The sequence below is a fragment of the Liolophura sinensis genome, chromosome 1 (genome assembly GCF_032854445.1).
Source record: "Liolophura sinensis isolate JHLJ2023 chromosome 1, CUHK_Ljap_v2, whole genome shotgun sequence".
Lineage (NCBI taxonomy): Eukaryota > Metazoa > Mollusca > Polyplacophora > Chitonida > Chitonidae > Liolophura > Liolophura sinensis.
This window is the reverse complement of record NC_088295.1, coordinates 53,807,202-53,828,396: the sequence shown is the minus strand read 5'-3', so window position 1 is coordinate 53,828,396 and position 21,195 is coordinate 53,807,202. Positions and strand designations below refer to the sequence as shown.

Below are 21,195 nucleotides of genomic sequence, written 5' to 3'. Positions count from 1 at the left end.
TTCAGCACCAAAAGTATTATTTTATGACGTGTATAAAGCGCACTTTTTGGGCGAATTGTTAAACCATGTAAAATTACCTAAACGTAATTATCATCATCTAACTAGAGAAGAACTGAATTGATAGCTAATAAAACAAAAATATTTACGTCATGTATATATACATATATATGCATAAATGCAGTATTGGTTATTCGTTTCTCGTGCATTTTGTTTCAATAAAAATGGCTAAATTTAGGATATATATATATATATATATATATATATATATATATATATATATATATATATATATATATGATTGGATACTTTGGTGTATAGCTATTTTTTTTTCATCATTAGGCCTACGTGTCATATGAAATGTACATGTACAACAAAGCGTAAATACAGACACGTATACATATACTAACATACAACATTATATACCGTATACAGACTTAATATACATTCAAGTATATAGGCCTACTTTGAAGTATGCCTCTACTCTATTATATGTTTATACCAGCACATACTTGAATTTATCACAGTTCAATTGCATACCAAACAATGACGATAATTCACACATACACCTATATACACACACCCGTCCCTTTTGCTTACCAGAATGTAATTAACTCCGTTAAATAACTGTACCAATTTATGCTACAAATTTTCACGGAGTTTTTTGCGTTAGTAATTTAATTCCATTGTGAAAATAAAATCTACAATAAAAATATTCTTTAATTCCCGGTGATTTATTTAACAATCATTCTATATTTTCGTACACTAGTACGAACACCAATTTGAAATTCTGTCACCCTTCAACGACGCATCCCTATGTCTCGCGATACATGCTATCTTTGCCTGCAGATCTCGTGAGTTTCAAGAAAATTGCGAGATTCCTCTCAACTGTCCTCTTCGTCAATAATCTCAATGTCCACTTTCTGGGCTTCTTTCTCCGCCTCCTGTCGACGATACTTGGACCGTATTAACGCTGTAAGAAAAAAACATTTGAACATCCATAAATCACAGAACAACCGCATGCTGAAGTCAAACTGCACTGACCACCAGATAGTAATTATGAAGATTTGCAACAAGTTCGTAATAGTCAATCAAAATGGCTAAAACATGATAAAACAAATTGAAGGATAGACCAACATTTTAAAATAATCTAGTCCGCTATTAAGGCCCTTACACGAAAGATTGGAATCAGATTCGATCAAGCAGATTTTGAGATATCTTGTAAACAAGCCGCAGCCAATTGGAATTGCTCAAACAATCAACGGTACAAATGGACAAACCGACAGGCATTTAAGGCCTCCATGATCAAGTCTGAAGTCAAATTAAAAATTTTCCTTATATATAAGTTTTGAAGATATCTTGGATACAGTTTCATGTGACGGGCACCGCAAGCGATGGAGATCAGAACACACTCCTAGTATGTTTCACCCCAACATAAGTTGGCAGAGAGGTAAAAAAAAACAAAAAACAGTGTAACATGAACAAACGACAATATTATTTTACTTCGTTGTATTAAATTTGGGGGCCTCCGTTGGTTAGCGCGCTAGTGCAGCGTAATGACCCAGGAGCCTCTTACCAATGTGGTCGCTGTGAGTTCAAGTCCAGCTCATGCTGGCTTCCTCTCCGGCCGTACGTTGGAAGATATGGCAACAACATGCGGATGGTCGTGGGTTTTCCCCGGGTTTCTCTGCCCGGTTTCCCTCCACCATAATGCTGGCCGCCGTCGTATATGTGAAATATTCTTGAGTACGGCGTAAAACAACAATCTAATAAATAAATATTAAATCTGGGATTTACAATTTGCCTTACAGGGTCCAGTGTTCATGTAGTTAAAAGAGTCGCTTAGAAATAATGACTTCTCATGAAGCTTGGAGTGTGATTTTTTTGTTGTCGTTTATTTATTTTTTTTTTATTGGTGTTTTACGGTGATTAGCATTGTGGAAATCGGGCTCCGCCCGAGGGAAACCAACTATCATCCAAAAGCTGTTGGCAGACCTTTTGGCGTACGAGCGGCGAGGAAGCCAGCACAACAGTTCTGCGCGGGCACGCTAACTACTCGGCCATGAAGGCTCAAAACTTAGAGTATAGGTATATGTGCAGATCTCTGCCTCGTTCAGTCTCTGACGTTTATAAAATTTGGTTTGCATGCACAAGCTCAATGCAGAAGTGCTCGATTCGTAGTCTTATAATAACAAGTCTTTGTGTAGACTTTATTTCATTCCAGTCCTTTTTGCAGATGTTGTTTGGACTGCAGTATCGTTAATAAATGTTTAACAAACCGACAAATCGATTTCATCGCCAAGCACCTTGTGCTATTCTTGTGACTGTACAAAAATGTTTATGTGCACTATACAAGTGTTGTCCCCATTACAGAACATGATTTACCTGTGAGAATGACACCGATGAAGAGAGCGGCTGTCATGGCGATGTTAGCGTAGAGTACGTCCACTTTTGTTATCATCGCTCTCATCCCAAGTGTCAGGACGATACCCCAAAACTGCAATACACAAGAAAGCATAAAGCAAAGACCTAAATCAAAGACGATTATTCCATTGACTGGGGAATACATGTAAGCACCACTTGTGTGTGGCGACAATTCCCAAATGTAATCAGTCATTTTTGTTCAAATTTTGACAAAAACAATTTGATCGTAAAATTAAAGTCCCGGTTCAATCATGTACCTTCTTAACCTTGTCAATTTTTGAAGACAAACTCCACAATAGCTTTAAGTGATTGTTGCTTGGACCACTGGCATAGATCTTCACTTAACTTCCAATATCGGTTATAGTCTTGAAAGGCCATTTCAAGCAGATTCCAATTATGGTTTTTAGGAACTTTTTTCACATGTTCAATTATGACACTGCATGTCAAATATATATACCTGTGCGGATGCGTTGAGTAACCCGGATGACGTTCCCTCTGGTTCTGGGTAGGTTATCTCCGCGGCGAATTCAAAACCCACCGGGAGATAACCCGTCATGAAAAAGCTGTAAAACAAATTAGAAGCCCTTTGTAACTATTCACAAAGTCGGTGCACAGTTTATCCAACATGCTCTGATGCGGACAGCAAAAGGAGCTGTTTAACTATACGCATATTAACGGGTCGTGGCAGAGAGTTTGAAGTCACAGTAAGAATTCTACGCACACAATCTACAGACACTCTTTCAGCTCAAGTAAAAGTGTATTGGAATCACTCTGTGGGAGACTGCGTACATCTGGTTACATGTATGTATATATGTTTTGTACCAGATTTATCATACCCTAGCGTTCCAGCAGTGATGTAAACCACCCATATCCTGTCCAGATCCATTGTAAAGGTGAAAGCAGCCATTCCGGCACAGGACATTATGTAGATCGACAACGTTGTCGCTCTGTGTGAAAAGAAAAAAACAAACCAGGCTATGTGGGCATATGGACAGGACTACATAGGTGAAAAGCTTAAGGAGGTCTCCAACAGGGAACATAATACAACAAATCTGACTAAAATAGATTTAATATAAATAAATTTTTGGGGACACTTCATTGGATGAAGAGAAAAATGTCCCAAATGAGATGCATGATACATGTACCTACAGGTTCAACACCTACAGACTTTACTACAGTTCATATTTGAAATATATGCATTTTCATTAATGTAATGTAGCAATTATTAGTTTTAGCACCGGCTAAATCTACATGCAATATAGGTTGTACTAACTTGTAAGTTCTAGTTTTGTCTAACCATATACCGGCGACGATGGCGCCTAAAACTCCCGCCACGACAATAGTAAGTCCAATACGACCCGCGTCTTGTCCTTGCGCCTATATAGAGAGAAAGAAAAGGCATTAGCAGGGCATTTCTGCCATCAATCGAAAAGACTAAATACAATTTAAAATCTCGCCTGTCATACAAGCATGGAGGGCTAAAACAGAACAGAACGTTGCTGACAGAACACAATAGTTCTGTCAGCAGCGCAAAGGATGGTTTCAAAACAATAACAGCTCTTTGAACATTTTAAAAGCCAGAAGACGGCCGCGTTGGTTGCTTGGACAAATTCAACTCCAAAACATACAATTCATGTGTGTCTATGTAGACTGCATCTGGTAAAGAGGTTTGTCATGTACTTGGTGGAAAAGGTGGTTTTCACCGGGCCCAGAAACTTGAACGCCGCCATATAAAAACGAAACCTTATTGAATACGGCGTAAACCAAATAAACCAAACAAAATATATCAAGTAATTAGCATTTCGGGGGAAGCTAAAATAATCACATCGGTTGAAAGTACAATAAACGGAAAAGTGTTTGTTTGAAGTGAATAGTTAGGCTACAAATTAACGTATTCAAATATTCATTTTGTGGTAGAAGCACTGAGTTCTCCCGATCTCTTCTGATGTTACATCCGTATTACAGGGATAATAGGCTGAATCATTTCAGTACCGGTATACACTGCGTATAGTTAGTCTTTATTGTGTACTCACGGGAAAATAATTCAGGACTAAGGTATTCAATAATGTTGATACAGCATAAAAGGAGCCGGTATTAAATCCTGTACGAACAAAAATAACAGAAGTTTAACAATACAAAACAATTCTGAACACACGACGCTTGGTCTGTACTTTATATGCAGAGGTGATTCCACGAGAGAAAAATATGCAAGCAGACTGTTCATGTATGTGCACTGGTACTAGGCACGATACTTGTCGTACCTAACGGAGGGTTTGCGTTAATCTCTCACTACTGCATAAGATTATACACATCTGGCGTTCTCAAGCTTTGTTTCGATCGTAAAGGAGGAATGTGCCCTGGTAAGATGCCGAGTTATGTCACTCTTTGTTGTTGGATCACCAATGGGCATTGCTATTGACTCTGTAGTACTCTATAATATTATAGTGGTGTTAGTATATTGTGAAAGTCGGCGTGAATACATTAAAAAGAGAGAACCCATTAACGCATAAACGGTGAGGTCATGCATACACATATGTACCTCGTGGGAAACACGGGTGTTGATTAACAATGATCTCTTCATATGGTCTTAGTACAATGAATGGAGGGCTTATCAGGCTACCCTATAGTGCACGCCCAATCTGATCTTGTGTTTTCGGCGTTGGTTTATATGTACTGATAATGTAAAACTAGTGCAAACAGAAAATTTATGTCTGCAAACAAAATTATACTAAAACCCCATTGCTAAAGCACGAGCCACACTGAGGTTAATGTATCTTGATACCATCAGGAGGATTAAAAGAATTTTGAAGAAGGACTCGATGGAAAGGAGAGACATATCAATTTCTATTCTGGTTTAATATTCTAAAGTTTCTGACCCATTTTGTGAGAAACCAATATTATGGGCTTTTCGTCACATCGACAATTTCACAGCCATATCGTAGAGAACATTTTTTTTTACTATATACTAATATAAAATACATGCATTATATTTTATAAGGATGTATTTGCGCTTTACTGACAGTGGAAATGCACCGACTTACGTATTTAAAGGCGTATTTGAAGGTAGGCCTACACACATAGTTCCCACCATAGATATATATATATATATATATATATATATATATATATATATATATATATATATATATATATATATATATATATATATATATAATACTGGTAAGAAATACACGTGGGAACAGCCTATAGCAAGTCTATAGCAGCCTATAGACATAGCAAGTTTTATTCAAAAACTACATCCGCACGCACCTACCGTAAGCAAACACCAATATAATGAAACCTCTGTGTCGAAGTAAATTCTTCAGTGACTGAATATAATTGGTGTTGGCCAGAGATTGTACCGCTAACTGCTGTGCACGACTAGGAGGGCGTGGTGGCTGCTCCTTAAAAACTGGAATAGAGAAAAAAATATAACTGATCTCTTGTTATTGTAGTCCAAACCGGTAAGCTGGTTAGAACATACCTAAGCTGTCCTAATATCAGGTTTTGGATCATAATGTCGAGGCAATAAGTGGTGGGTGTGCAATCTTGGGTGTGGAGGTGCTTTACGTCTTCTGGGCTTTCAAAGGTGTTAATACTGGAAGATCGTGCTGCGATTTTAAGGATGCATGCAAGACTGTAAACCCTCTATTGATACAAGGAACGTCCTGAGTCTTTACCAGAATATAAAGGTTCCCAACCATTCACATATGTATTCGCCTCATGAACACATGACTAGTGATATTTAAAAGCATTGTCCTCGACGTCGTTTTTGTTCAATTACCCAAATTGGTGAATGGTTATTTACAACGTCCGCAATGTTTTACCAGTATAAATACCTTTGAAATACCAATATTTAATAGAGGCCTCCGTGGCCGAGGTGGTGAGCATGCCAGCACGGCGCAATGACCCAGGAGTCTCCCACCAATGCGGTCGCTGTGTGTTCAAGTACAGCTCATGCTGGTTTCCTCTCCGACAGTACGTGGAAAGGTCTGCCAGTACGGATGGTCATGGGTTTCCCACGCTCTCTGTCAGGTTTCCTCCCACCATAATGCTGGCCGCCGTTGTATGAGTGAAATATTCTTGAGTACGGCGTAAAACACCAATCAAATAAATGAAATCAATATTTAAAGTCTCATTCCTACATAAACTGACGGCCAAAGAGACTTTACCACTCATAAAATGAAAAGTAACAAACGTTTTCGGCGAATTCGGTCTGCTCAACCTTGTAAAAATCAGAGTCCAAGCATATTCCATTATGGGGAAAGCTACATACCAAGCCATTGCAACAGAAAGAGAAAAATTTTAAAACCACGTGACCCGTGGACCGGCGGAAACCGCAAGTGCAAAAAATGTATAAAACGTTCAAGCCAGTATGTCAGACTTGCACAGTGCTTAAAAAACACCGTAGTTATGCCACGACCAACTCCAAGAACAACACGAGAGGGCCCTGTGTATGGTGGCTATGTTAGCCACTCATGCTGACACTGCAAGAACTTCGGCTGTTTTCGTGTAACCGTTACAAATCTGACGCAGCATTACAGGCACACAGGTCAAGACCAGGCAGACCTAGGGTGACCACGCCCAGGGAAGACCGGTACTTGCGTGCCTGGCATTTGTGAAATCGCTTCCTGACTGTGAATGCGTTAAGTCATCCGCTCAGTCGGCAGACAGTGTCAAGGAGACTCCGGGATCATGGAATCCGGGCTTATCGACCATGCAGATGGCAGTTATTGACGGCCCAACATCGTCGTCAGAGGTTGAGGTGGGCCCTAACTGTACGATGTTGTCTGCGACGTGATTGGCAACGGGTCGTCTTCACAGATGAAAGCCGCTTCTGTCTGTTCAGAACTGATGGAGGACGGCGTGTATACCGTCGAAACCGCGTTCAGGAGGTTGTACCGTATGGTTTTGGGGGATTGATGGCATGGGGAGTTATTTGTGGACACTCGAATAACAAGAATACATTCAAGGTGAAATAACTTCTTCATAGGTTTGTTGAAGAAAAATATAAGTTAAATTTAAATACGCAGATATCTATGAATTAAAATTCATGCTGTTATTTGCCGTGGCCTTAAACCTTGTCACGGGACTTTTGTTCCAACCATCAACTCAAGCAAACTGTGAATCATTGCATCGTATGTATATAAACATAACATTCAACTGGATATCGTACAAGTGTCTCCATTTTACATTTTTTTCTACATATTTGAAATTCCCCAATTTCTCTATACATCGTGCTGTGCTTCGTCGAAGCCTTGATTATACTGAAAGAATATCACTAATGTAGTAATTCATGCACGGATTTACCGTTATATGAATCAGTAATAATATGTTTGCATTTAACAAGATTTTTAGTGTTTGTGAAAGTTCAAATTTGTTCAATTTTGTATGAACATATTAGTTGTTCCATTCACAAAACAACTGGATATGATTAGAAAGTACCTCTGTCAGCCGTGTATTTATTGTCACTATTCGTATAAAACATAGCTGCATACGAAGCTAAAAGATTTCCAGCGGCAAAACTTATCTACAGTTTCTTCTTAAAAGTCGCAGGTTTGGAAAACGTCTGAGTAAATATCAATATTAAGGAAGAGGAATGGTAGAAGTAAATGAATTCACCGAAGTAAACTTACATAAGAGGACAAGTATGAAGAGTGCTGTGGTGACCCCGGCAGTACTGTACATCATAATCCTCAGGTCTCGCCCCACCTTCCCCAAGTCTTCACTGTTGGGGACAATCTCTGGGGGGATAAGAAACCCTACAGCCACGCCCACCTTGGGAAGAAAGGTATAGGTGACCAAGTGATGGCTGTAGATGTGGCTAAGGTAAACCAAACAGCCAACGACAACCAATTTTATGAACAATAAATAAATGGAAAACCAAAAACATGATGCAGGTTAGTTAAGGAATATCTGGCAATCAGGTTGTGATTTCTTTGAGAAACAGAATTTTTCTGGTCCTGTTTTCACAAACAGTACCGTTCTGGAACTTTTTGTTGAGGAATAAACCCATTCTGATACTTTTTTGACAAAGAGAACCGTTCTTGAAATGTCTCAGTTGACAAATAGTCCTTGTGGAACTGTACTGACAAACGGCAGAGTTTTGGAACTGTTTTGATAAACAAAACCGTGTTGCTGTTTTTTTTTTTAATTTTTAGCCGTTCTGGACGTATTTCGACCAATAAGCCGTTCCAGAACTGCTTTTCCAACAGAGCCGTCCGGAGATGTTTTGACACCGTTCCACAGCTGTTTCGGCTCTCTCGACATTATTAGATTGTATTCCCATGCAATTGGAGCTGGAGCTATATCCAACGTGGCGATTTATTTCAATACACCAATCTTGCCCAACTCGATGGATACACCGTCCCTTGCCCCTGATTAGGCGGAATTAGACACAGGTGTAAAGCAGACTAAAAGAACTGTTCTTCTGAATCACCAGAACAGGTGACCATTAACATTACCATCGCATCTTACCTGGTTTCCAAAGACACCGATGGAAGTCGCTGTTGAAACTTCGTCCAGCCCGAACCAGACCGCAGCCAATCGTGGAGGAATTCCCAGTACAAACAGCTGAGCGATTGCGCATATCGTTTGTGCGAGCATCAACACCGGAAACCGATCTGGTGTGACGCTCAGACATTTGAGCCATGCACCTAAGCAGTTAAGCAGTGTAGCAATGATTGACGATACCCGTAATCCTTTTTTGTCCAACAGCCAGGTAGCTGGTAAAATCAAAGGGATATAGGCCAACATGTATATCATCGATAGCCAATCCACCGCCACTTCCGCTTCATACTGTGTGGATGGGAGACTTTGGTTATAGTATCGTAGCATGATGTCCGCGATGATATTCAGGTGAATCCATTGGTAAGCATTGCTGAAAGAGTAAGCGCAGAAAATGGCCAACATCACCCAACGTCTCTTGTAAACCCGTGGTCGGTACTCTGTAGGAGATTCAAGGTCCTTGTCACCAACAGTCTTGTTCGTCGGCAGTAAGTTAACGGAACCGCCATTCTCCATCTTGACGCAGATTGGAGACTCTGACGGATGAGTATCTGCAATGTAAAACCATGAAATAAAGTGAGGATAGAACAGGTTTGTCTTGTCAGTATCATCTAGTGTGTAAACGGTACAGTGTTCAAGATATCGCGTTTTTTAAAAAATAATTGAACAAATGACCTTACTGAAAAATCTGAGTATTTTGGGGCGTTATATGCATGGATTCTTGAAAAGTAGAACTCTATATTTGGAGTTTGTTTTCCTGGTGGTTTTGCCTCAAATTTATCTGTGGAACATTGAGTTTATACGGATTCCTGCTTCCTTTCTCACAGGGGTGATTATTCACATACCGTTAGATTGAATTAAGATGTTGATGGACACCAGAATAAGCAAAAAGAATTCATTCAACTAGATACCAATCTAACATTACAGTTTGACATAGCTATATGATTGATATCAAGATAATCGCCATATTGAAAACTTAAAGTAACCCATCAAAGAGATATAGAATACCATATCTGTCCCATTACTACATACCTACATATGCATTTTTGTAATATATCCTTAACAACAATAATCAAAAATTATATTCAAAATGATGTCGGCTGTGGTATTAGGGCTATCAATTCATCGATAGCTCGCACAATTCCAATGCACCTTTCACAAAAAGAAACATAGACATATTTGTCTTACCTAAACCCAGGAAGAGAAAAAGAGAGAATGAGGTGAAACGCCGCATCGACAAGTGTCTATACCATCAGAACATCCCGTAAATCAGTACGTTCATAAATGCACAGGTGCACAGGTCAGCAAAAACAGGGTCACTTATTCCAAATACGTTGACAAAATATGGCAATTCACTTGAGTTCCATCGTGGATGCTTTGTGTCTGTAAGAAGGCCGCGTGGCACGACAGCCATCTATAAATTGCTGCTATCGGATGAGGCTGTACTTGGTCAAAGAGATGGGTTAGTCGATAAGGTCAGTGTGCCACAGCCCAAGTCCCGCTTACAAACTTATCGATCTGTGCTAAGAAAACTGATTATATTGATGATGAGCGAGCTATGTGAAGAATAAATCGGTTTATATGCAGAGTACCTTATAGGTGTGTATCACCTATAATGGACAGATTCCGTGTATTTATGAATTCAGTGACGCTGTTCTCTGCTTTTTGGCTATGTTTTCTGTTGCACTAATTTCACTCACCCCATGGCGATCAGGCTTATGACAACTGGACAAAAACGGTTTAACTATTCACAGCACCTGTCAAATTGAATGACGTTAATGTGCCGTTTGGTTCAGCTAGAGATAAAAAAAAACAAAAATCTGAATTTGGTCATAACATTCTCAAGAATAAAATATCTCCCCGTTTATGGAGAATGATTCTTAAGTGAAAAACTGGCAAGTCAGTCGACGTGCCATCGCCCTGCTTAATGTACAGGAGGTTGGGTCATTAAACACTAAAATGATCCTCAACGTACAAGTACGTACAATTTATGAAATAAAATGTGTATGAGAACGCCCGCCTGCATGAAGAAACATATGTTTACCCAGGCAAGTTTGCGAGTATGTGCTTTCTTTTTTGCCGTAAAGGGCAATTCAATTTGCCGGTACCGGTTTCATGTGTGTACACCATACAATTTTGTTTTCATATATATGTTCATTTATATATGTTCGCCCGTGACCCATAAATGAGAGATTAGCGAGTTACATATGAGATATATAGAGAGTGAGTTTGTAGGTGAAGCTTCTGAGATAAAACTCACGCACCGTTTGCATAATGGAATAGAGGTTGCAACTGGCTTTAGTGTCATATCAAACTTTTGTTCTCAGCTTTCTTCTAATCCCATTTCATATGACAACTGCACTGCAGATGTAGGCGGCGACGTCATTATGCTTATATTTGAGGTTACTAATATTTGATTTGTAACAACTTCAAGAAGGTTATTATAATCAAACGTTATTTAGTTTCTATACATTTACATAATGTGAAATGAAAACATTTTAGGCATAAATAATAAGCCTTACAGATTTGACGTCAGGTAAATAAAGACGAAATTGTGCGTTGGAACGTTCTGGGTCATATGTGACAAAACGCCACTTATGGGTGGCGTTGTGTGTTCCGACGTAGCGTTAAATTAAACCAGAGCGATGCCAATGTGGAAATGGCCAATAGATACAGCTTCAGCTAAGGTCCGCAATACTACTCTAGAGCCTCTCCACTAATGCCACAAGACCTGTATCCAGTTTCACTTCTACTCACGACAGACGATATGAATGCTTTGAGCGGCTCATAATAAAACAACAACTCTAAAGTGTTAATTACATCATACATGCACGCAATCACTATAATACAGTCCTCCATTTAAGCTTATGTACATAATGAAGCTCGAGGACTTACCTGAAAAAGAAGCGTGCAGTGGATGTGCCACATATCAGGTAACAAAGCTTATTTTGAGCATAGAGCCTGATTTGTACCGACCTGCTGTGGAAGCTGGTAACAGTGGGCAACTGCGCTTCGGTGTGGTGCTGCCCTTCGGCGTGTCATGGCCCTCAGGTAAAGGGGTTCCTAGAAGGGCAAATTTTCTCATTCCAGCACCGGTCCCAGCCATCTACATGCTACATGCACGTCTGCTTTAACAATTTGTTCTGACTTCAGTGAAACAGATGGCATCATGCGCCTTAAATTAAGGGGGTGAGAGGTGTTGCTTTCCGAATATCAACTTTCTCTAACAGGAGGCTCCCTACGGGGGAGTGATTCCCGTTATGCGTCTAAAAAAAAACGAATCGGTGAGGTAAAGAAACAACAGCTCGATTAAATCTTTTGATGTAATTATTAGTTCCATAAGAAAGATTTAGCAACAAATGGTAACTTAATTTAGAACCAAATTTCTGTTATCCCGTTAGAAATGAATATCCATGTACACTAATACCGTCTTAGTTACGAGAATTCTCGTATTACATACCACATGGGACTTATTTCAGGTGGCTCAGTTGCAGAGAAGTTCTCCAGACTGAATATAAAGGATGTTGACTGTGAAATAAAGTGGGTACGGAATACTGAACTGGAGGCTAATGTGTAACATAGCGACACTGACTTTTCGTGAGACGAATTATATTTATATGGATTTCAAAACTGCATTATAACAGCACAACTTATCCTATTGTATATAGGGCGTTATCGTTAATTTCCATTGTGGCTAGCAGCCTGTTACGTTCAGAAGGTAGAATGGACATTTATTTTCCTGTCTAAATAATTATAATAGCGTATTTACCATAAATATCCTTTAATTCTATATAGTTTACATACTCTTATTAGTTCTGGTCTGCTAAAATTCTAGCCAGCCTCCAGCTATGATGGGTATTAGAGATTTATCAGGTTTCATGGTCCATTGTTGATGTTCCGCCGGTAAAATGTAAACTAGTGTGCTATATACAGTGAAACTGCAGAGTACGAGTTACAGATGTTACTAAAGCGTATACAGACAGGTACTGAGTCCAGTGCAGCATAGCAAATCGGTTACATGCACACGGTCCACTCGATTACACGTTGTGAAACTGATGAACTGATGAAATTATCTACATGTACCAACTCACTTTTTTTTCAAAAATCTATGCAATGAAGTTTAAGAAATCTTAGAGCGTGTGTAAGTCAGTGGAAAGTTTATAAATTCAAAATTCTGTTCAACATGATAATAACAAAATTTACAGCTTTGATGGACGTGCGTTTAAGCGTTCCATGTATCTAACCCTGGCTTACCAGAGTAACCGCAACTGTTCATAAAAAAATACATTTTCGATGAACACATTCGTTCTATAATACAATATCTCTATAGTCCCGCTATTAGTTAAATAGATCGTTGAAAATGAGATGTGTTAAGAAGAGCTTATGCTTATCTGAAATAAAATATTAAGATTTTATCAGGCGTCTCCTACAGATTATGTTGAGCATCCTGCACTGTAGTGGACCTTGACATCGTGAAGTCACTGTATTTAGACACATTACGTTACAATTGGTCAAGTAAAATCTTGAAAACTCATTTTCAGGGCGGCAGACTGGAAGAATCGCTGACAACATAGCATACACTTCAGAGTTAAAGGTGCGAAGGCGTATAAAAACAATCCTATAGTTTGTGCCATTGGATAAGCTGTCATCTGAAACCGTCATCTGAAAGTTGATACGCTCTATCGCGAGCTCATTAGCCAGCTCATTAACCAGGTAATGCTATAACAGCTGTACCACATACACCTGGACTTGAGTGCTTGAGTAATTGATACTCGGTACAGGTAATTCCATCCTTCTGTGCATAGATATACACTTTAGTTAACACCTATATCGTTATACAGCGCTGTATAAAATGGATATTTGAAGCAAAAGGCAAAACATTTCTTTGTCGCATCCATAATATTTTTGTCACAGAGTACATTCCATGTAGACGTTTTAAACCCCGAGATAATGAATGTGAACTCCAGATATAGAAACAAGAACAAATCTCTGGGCCCGGGATCGTTGTTATACCATGTTTTACAAACTTTATCTCGGGGTCTGAAAGATAGTTATAGGAATTAAAGGCAATCAGATTTGTAATTTACGTTGGTATATATCTAGCAGTAAAACAGCTGTGTACAAATCTGCACATTCTCGGCCAAGTGAAATGTGTTTAGGCGATAGCTCCCAATTTGTGTATAATTAAACACTTAAAATGCCAAATTCTATGCATTTATTTATTTATTTATCTATTTATTTATTTGTTTGATTGGTGTTTTTCGCCGTACCCAAGAATATTTCACTTATACAACGGCGGCAAAATATACCAGGTGTCTGGATTGTGTATCACTGGATAGCTTATTTTATCCATACAATGCATACGTACACAAGTTCAAACAAGTGCGTGTTTCAGATTACATTAACCTATATCGTCCGGTACAAAAATAATAGCTGTCGGTAATATATACAGAAGATAAATTATTGTACTACAGAACAGTTTTCTACTAATAGATATGTGCGCATAGACTTTCCACTAAGCGGGCATTCGCTTACTACTCCATATGCTGTACATCTTTACGTGGTATACATACAACCATTTACTCTTCACAGAGACACATATCATACAGCACGCATGCTCCTTCCGGGGCTCTAATCAAGTTTTACAAAGAAGTATTAGACAAAGTCGATTGTAACTACCTATACGGCGACAAATATCATGTTACCGTGCAATGCATGTTACAACGATCATAACAAATACGACAGGTTTGAGGAATAGGTGATGATCGGCTCTCTTCAGCGATGATCATGTCATATTGCTAGTGTGGTCAAGTAAAATCTGAATTATACCTATGCTGTATATTCCGGAATTTGAATGGAAGTTTAGCTTATATGCAAAGACATGCACGATGCCATACATAATACCAACATTGCTCTGGATGTATGAGCAGTATTTTATGCACGTAGAATTATAATACAATTAAATGGCCTACGTGTTGGGGAAGTGGCCTATATGCACGTGCAATGAGACGGTGCGTGTATTTGAGCAATAGTAACGTATACAGGCCTTTTTATGGATCTCCATCGCTCTGTGTCTGTTATAATGATGTACATAAGTCATATGAATATGTCAACTGTTAGAATACAGTTTTATCACTTATGTCTTACCATACACAGGTCGGTTTTGTCGGTCAATAATGGGCCGCACAGCCGGTTATGCTCCACACATGCCCACGGCAACAGGGCCCACATGCGATACCAGCACGTCAACTCATCCCTCCATGAAACCTGACTGGGTTTTGATATATACACACATCTCACATATTAACTTACTGATGCCGACTTGCACTAGGGAAGGTCAACCAGCAACCTTCTTCGGTACGACTCAAACACAAAATAAATAAATAAATAATCTAAAATAATATAACCCTGTAATCTCCATATGTGTACACTGCATATTTCTATGGAAAAAGGATGCAACCACTCGTTTTTCTCTTTCTTTATTGCCTCCATAGCACTAGACACGGAAAAATACAAAACACGAGACCTTGATTGACATATATTTACGTTTTGCAGTTATTCACTCATATAACGATCTGTGAAAGCGAGAACACGATGTCGCCAAAACCGCAGATAAATTGACATGAAAATGAGAAACCTATAATGCACACATCGGTAAATGTGCGGATATCAAGGCTAGCATGCAGGATGCATATGTATGACAGAACTGTTATGTGTTCCAATGTCACAGCTGTGGGCGACAGAGATTAATACGCATATATGCACTCCCCTATGCTTGATGAAAGACCGAATATCTTACAATTTGTAATCTTTATGATACGTCCTTAGTTTGTAGGCCTTCTGTCAAGATATTTACAGGTTTCTATTTATATCTGGTCATTGCGTCAAGGACCAAGGGTATATATATAATATCGGGCCACGCTGCCACGGGGGCAGAAAGCTAGTCAAGTAACAATATCTTTTACAAAGCAAGGCCTTCCAGGGCTTAGAATATGTATCCCAAATACACATCAGTGTAGATAATGCACCATGCGTTAATTTACCTGGGCTATTCGTAAAGGAAATCATTTGTGAGGGAAGGAAATTGTTTAATGCGCTGAGCCCGTGCACAAATTGACATTGACAATCAGATTCGGGAAGGATACGCCGCTTTGTTTAACAGCTGCCATGAAGGGAGATAACTCCATGTTAATAATAAACGGCACTGTTGCCTGGTCAAAAAAGATTTGCTTGACATTAGTCTAATTCTTGGTGTACGCCAGCTGAAAAAAAACCAAAACTATCATATATAATACATGCGCTTGCTTAATTCGCCCTTGCAAAAACGCATAATTCTCAGTCCAAACTGAAACATCGACCACCACATGTGGTGTAACGCTGTAGGCTGTGACAAGAGGACCGTACAGTATACCCTGTACAGGCATATTGGGCTTAATACTCCTTCATTCAGATGAAAAGCACAAGTTAACAATGACAAATGGTTTAAGGCTAAAGAATTACGAAGATGAAATGACTTACATTGGTGTTAATCTCAAATGGCAGGTTAATCAGACGAAATGAACGTTTATCACATCACATCTCTTCGATCTTATTCCACAAGCTCATTCTGGTTACGGGTCTGTTTTGTTGTGGAGTCGGCCATGTTGCCTAGATGTTAAAAGCGAAGGCCTGGAAGCGATCCTATCAACATAACGCCAGACGACCACAGCTCATTGAAATCGATCGATTGTCGGGGACTAGCCTCGCCGTGCTCATACAGCCGACAACAAACAGCTGCCGGCACAGTGGCCAGGTCTGATCACAGCACACGCCATCAGATGATTGGAGGACTGGTTGTCGGAATAAAACACCGGTTGCCCTGACCAATCGACCGTTAATATGTACATGTCACCCCTATTTAATCGTTTGTGTACTTATACATTCGTGTGATAGACTTTCAGTCCTAAACAGATGCTCTGAAGAAATGTTTTCCTTACAGAACCGTTATAATACAAAGAAATATAGGTTATGGCTAGTTTGGTGAGAAATAGTTCCTTTTTTCCAGTGATTAGAGTAGGACATAATAGGCATGAGCTACAATAATTTGCCTTCAGATTTCAAACTTACACGTGATAGTTACAGTATCCAGGTCAGACATAAACATATATGCCACAGTCGCGTACTCATTGAAACGTGAGCACTATAATGATGTTTAAATTTCTTTTCCTGGACTATGATCTAATGGAACATATGCCCCGAGTATGGATGCCGGAAAAGGCCATCATCGTACCATCGCCAATTGCCCGACGATGGAACGAAGCGATGACACGATGATGCGAAGCGATGCTAGCTTGCATCGTATCATCGCTTCGTACCATCGTGCCATCGCTTCGTGCCACCGTGCCATCGCTTCTTGTCATCGCTTCGTTCCATCGTCCATCGGCCTTAAGACAAGTGACGTGGTACATTATGGTACATACATTGTATTACTATCGTCTCCTTCTTCTAGCAAGTCTCCTATATTTAGCTGTAAAATCAGTTGTACTTGTTTTCAAAATTGCCTTTCGTTAGTGACACGAATCACCATAAGCTGTACACATGGATGTGTTGTACGTTTATATTATTGCAAGGAATATACAGCTAGAATACTATTTCTAATCCATGATGTTAAACTCCGTGAGCCTGGTTTTAACACCGAGAAACGTCATGATTGTTAGAAAACAAGTGGCAGGCTGGACAATGGATGAGGAGAGTAATTTGTTGTGCAACATGATAGGTGCAAGAAACTTGCGGTTATAATAAACTTCACGCAGTAACACTACTGTCTCAAGGAGTAGATTACATTGTTGTTTTTTTATAGCAAAATTTCCTAACAACCAGCTCTAAAGCCACACTGCCCTAAGATCATGTACTGCTAGAGACAAAATAAAACGTGCGTCAGAAACAGGGTTTATATTAAAGTCGATAGCAGTTTAGGTAGCTGGTGTCATCCTCCGTCAAAACGTATTGAACTCCGCCCAATGTCCAGCATGTCACCCTTTTCTTTTAAAATTATTTTAACCATGGAAATTAATTCTTGACTTCAAAACTGAGTTTATGCATTTAACTGGGTGTACATGCTTAAGGATAAACACTCGACGCTAATGAACTTATATGGATATGTATAAAAACTTTCGGACAAGTGTCAATATAGCAGAAAATAACCACAATGCACTGCTCTGGTCACGTGAGTGTTCTTGAGAGGGCGATGGCACGAAGCGATGACACGACGGTACGAAGCGATGGCACAATGACAGAGCGTTGGTACGATGCTTGCATCGAAGCGATGACAGGATGGCACGAAACGATAGTATGATGCTAGCACCGTGTCTTCGCTTCGTGCCATTGTGTTGTCGAAATTTCACCTGAAATATAGTAAATGACAAAGAAATCTTCTTCATATTACTTTGACTTGCTCTCAGAGAGATAATTCATGATGTCATCGTTGAACTGATTTCTCTAATCGTTATAGAGGCCGTGGAGAGCCTTGGCAGCCTTGTAAAGATGTCTCCGTAAATATGTCTCTATGTTCACACTACAATTTGGCGCAAACGTTCGCTCTATTCAATTCTATTATTCAGTGTAGTATTCTACTACAATGACTAGTTTGCACACACATTTCGATCTAGCTGTGTGTGAGAATTAAAATTATTAACCCACTACAAATAGCATTGTGTATGAGCGAGGCTATAGATATACTGGACCATGTTTTGCCTCCTTTAGGGAAAGTTCAATTTCTTCAAAATGATCTTAGAACACAGTACGATATAAGTTTGTAAACAATTACGGATAAGCCATTTATTGCCAACACAATTATCAGACATGACAATCTTTTTAATTTTTTTAATAAATCAGTCAGAATATCTTACTTTATACACTTTCTCAACCCTTCGGTAGTTTGTATTTAACGTTGCTTTGGAAATTGACGGATATAGATTCAGTAAATAAATCTGTTGAGTTTATAGACGTTGAAACAGGCAATATCAGACCAATTGTCAACAATGATGGACCTTCCATATCTAAACGCTATACCAATTTCCAAAACAACGTTCAACACAATCCAAAGTAAGAAATTGCTGGACAGATTCATGTGATATTGGATCTTTAACTAGACGACTGGATCAGCGTCGGAAATATGCATTAGAAACGATGGAATCTGTGTGGGAAATTATCAAGTATTACATGTATGAACCGCTGTTGTTTCCATTAAGACACGAATAAACTGAATAAACAAATGTCAATAACTTGACAAAAAAATAGGCAGCAAGTGACACCACTGTATGTGTCACCTTATACACTTAGCCCTGTCCGAGCTTAAACTGTAGTATAGGTTCACTGGTACGAAGTGGTTAAACATGTCACGAAATGTGTAATATGCTGGGTCTCATTTATATGGGAGCCGGATGAGGACATCTCGTCCCACACCTCGCGGGTCGAGATCCGCGGCACGAGAACGGTGCAAATCGCGCTCGACGAGATGTGCTCTACCGACTTCTACATATTTATGTTCGTTTTGAATTCACAAAAAAATATCAACTAAGACAGCATTGCTTTCCGTAAATGACATTCGATGCAGACTAATACATTCATTCTAGAATGCGCCAATTGGTCATGTGAAAATGTTAATACTATAGTTATCCTGTAATTTATAAAGGAAAAATTACAGGCCTCAGTTTGACGTTTTCAGCCTTCCTTGTCGTTTTAAGACATTACATTATCATGGTTTTGGTGCAAAGTTTACTGGAAGCGTCATAAACAATTACATTCAACAGATTCAGATGTTATACTTTTTTTTAAAAAGATATAACCTAAACTTATGATAAAATTACATTCAACAACGCTTCAAGCTTGAGTTTTCAGCTATGCCTATAGTATCCGGGTTATTCCCTATTGTTTCGTTCACACTGATGCCTATGTGCGCATTCACATCCATGTCTTTGGTTTGGAATGGGATTTTCATTTTTATAACAACCTGATGACTGTACACAGAAATAGAAATAGGCCCTTCTTATATGTAAAAAGACATGTATGATATAGTCCATTAGGGAATCGAAATTCCCTTATAATATACAGACGCAGTAGAACGCAGCGTTACGTGCATGGTACTAAATACTACTGGGAATGAAAGCCAAATTATCTGAGACAACGGACAAAATGATCGGGGAACATACATGTAAATCCCGTCAGGCATCACACACGGGATTGGAAACGGAATTATCAGGCATCATAAACATAAATGGAAACAAAACTGTCAGGCATTACAGGCGGATATGAAAACGGAGCAGTCTGTACGTTATTACGGACTAGAAGGCAAAGAGACTTGCCCACTTAACTTGTCGCAATGCCCTACATAGTCTAAATATTTATCTGACGTACGATTGTTGACGAAAGACATGTTTTGATACAGGGGCCAAAATAAAATGATAACGGAATTGATACCCATCATAGACGGAAAATGATAGGAAACTGGCTGTTAATAAGGACTGGAATTGAAACAGATTTGCCCAGTTTACAAAATATTGTTCTACTGGTACAAAGCGTGTATACCATAAGGCCGCATATAAATATTCACTTGATTATGAGACAACAACAACAAAGGCAAGGGAATGGCCAAAAATTTGGTCCAACAAGTGTTTAGTCAGAAACTTACTGCTTGACAGAGGCGGTTCCAGTTGTGTGGTTGGGTCGGTGGAGACATAGCTATGCCCTTTGTTCACGGTGTGTCTGTGTAAAGCAACAGGTGTTGTCTTGGTCGGTGTGATTATTTCTCTGTTCACAAAACCTTTTTCGACTTTGGATGAACCGGGTTCAGATTTGCTGTTAATCTCATCCGCAGTACCACCCCGATTAATCTCTGGTGATATTTCTCTGCGACCCGTGACAATAACCTTGGAACCGGGTTCAGATTTGATGTTGATCTCATCCGCAATATCACCCTGACTAATCTCTGGTGATACTTCTCTGCGACTCGTGACAATAACCTTGGAAACGGTGGAAACTTTCCGAGAGTCGACAGTTCTACTCTCTTCTGTTTGGAATCTTTCGTTTGACTCAAAAGCAACATTGTCCACTCCTTCCTGGTCACCATTGCTGTTTTTATGGTCAACAAAAATGTTGTCTACTAGTCCTTTAGAATGACTTTGCTCTCCGTCTTCTAACTGGTTCATGTTAATACACAAGTCCGACATAATGTGTTGACTAATATCTAAGGTTGAATGTAAATCTAGGTCCAATCCGTGCTGATGATAG

General features: G+C 39.3%; 1 protein-coding gene across 3 annotated transcripts; it reads right to left on the bottom strand.

Moving 5' to 3' along the window:
• Nucleotides 1-301: 301 nt before the first annotated feature.
• LOC135481747 (heme transporter FLVCR2-like) lies at nucleotides 302-21,108 on the bottom strand. Of its 3 annotated transcripts, none has more exons than XM_064761425.1 (10): nucleotides 20,597-21,108; nucleotides 8,899-9,479; nucleotides 8,058-8,199; nucleotides 5,696-5,833; nucleotides 4,455-4,522; nucleotides 3,695-3,798; nucleotides 3,258-3,368; nucleotides 2,879-2,984; nucleotides 2,383-2,494; nucleotides 302-970 (listed from the first exon to the last, which is right to left on the bottom strand). In XM_064761425.1, the coding sequence occupies exons 2-10, from the start codon at nucleotides 9,442-9,444 to the stop codon at nucleotides 882-884; spliced, it is 1,416 nt and encodes a 471-aa protein (XP_064617495.1). In that variant the 5' UTR covers nucleotides 9,445-9,479; nucleotides 20,597-21,108; the 3' UTR covers nucleotides 302-881. The 3 variants fall into 3 exon arrangements, with proteins under 3 accessions (XP_064617495.1, XP_064617494.1, XP_064617493.1); XM_064761424.1 differs by lacking the exon at nucleotides 20,597-21,108 and adding an exon at nucleotides 16,447-16,608; XM_064761423.1 differs by lacking the exon at nucleotides 20,597-21,108 and adding an exon at nucleotides 11,905-12,045.
• Between the last annotated feature and the right edge of the window lie 87 nt (nucleotides 21,109-21,195).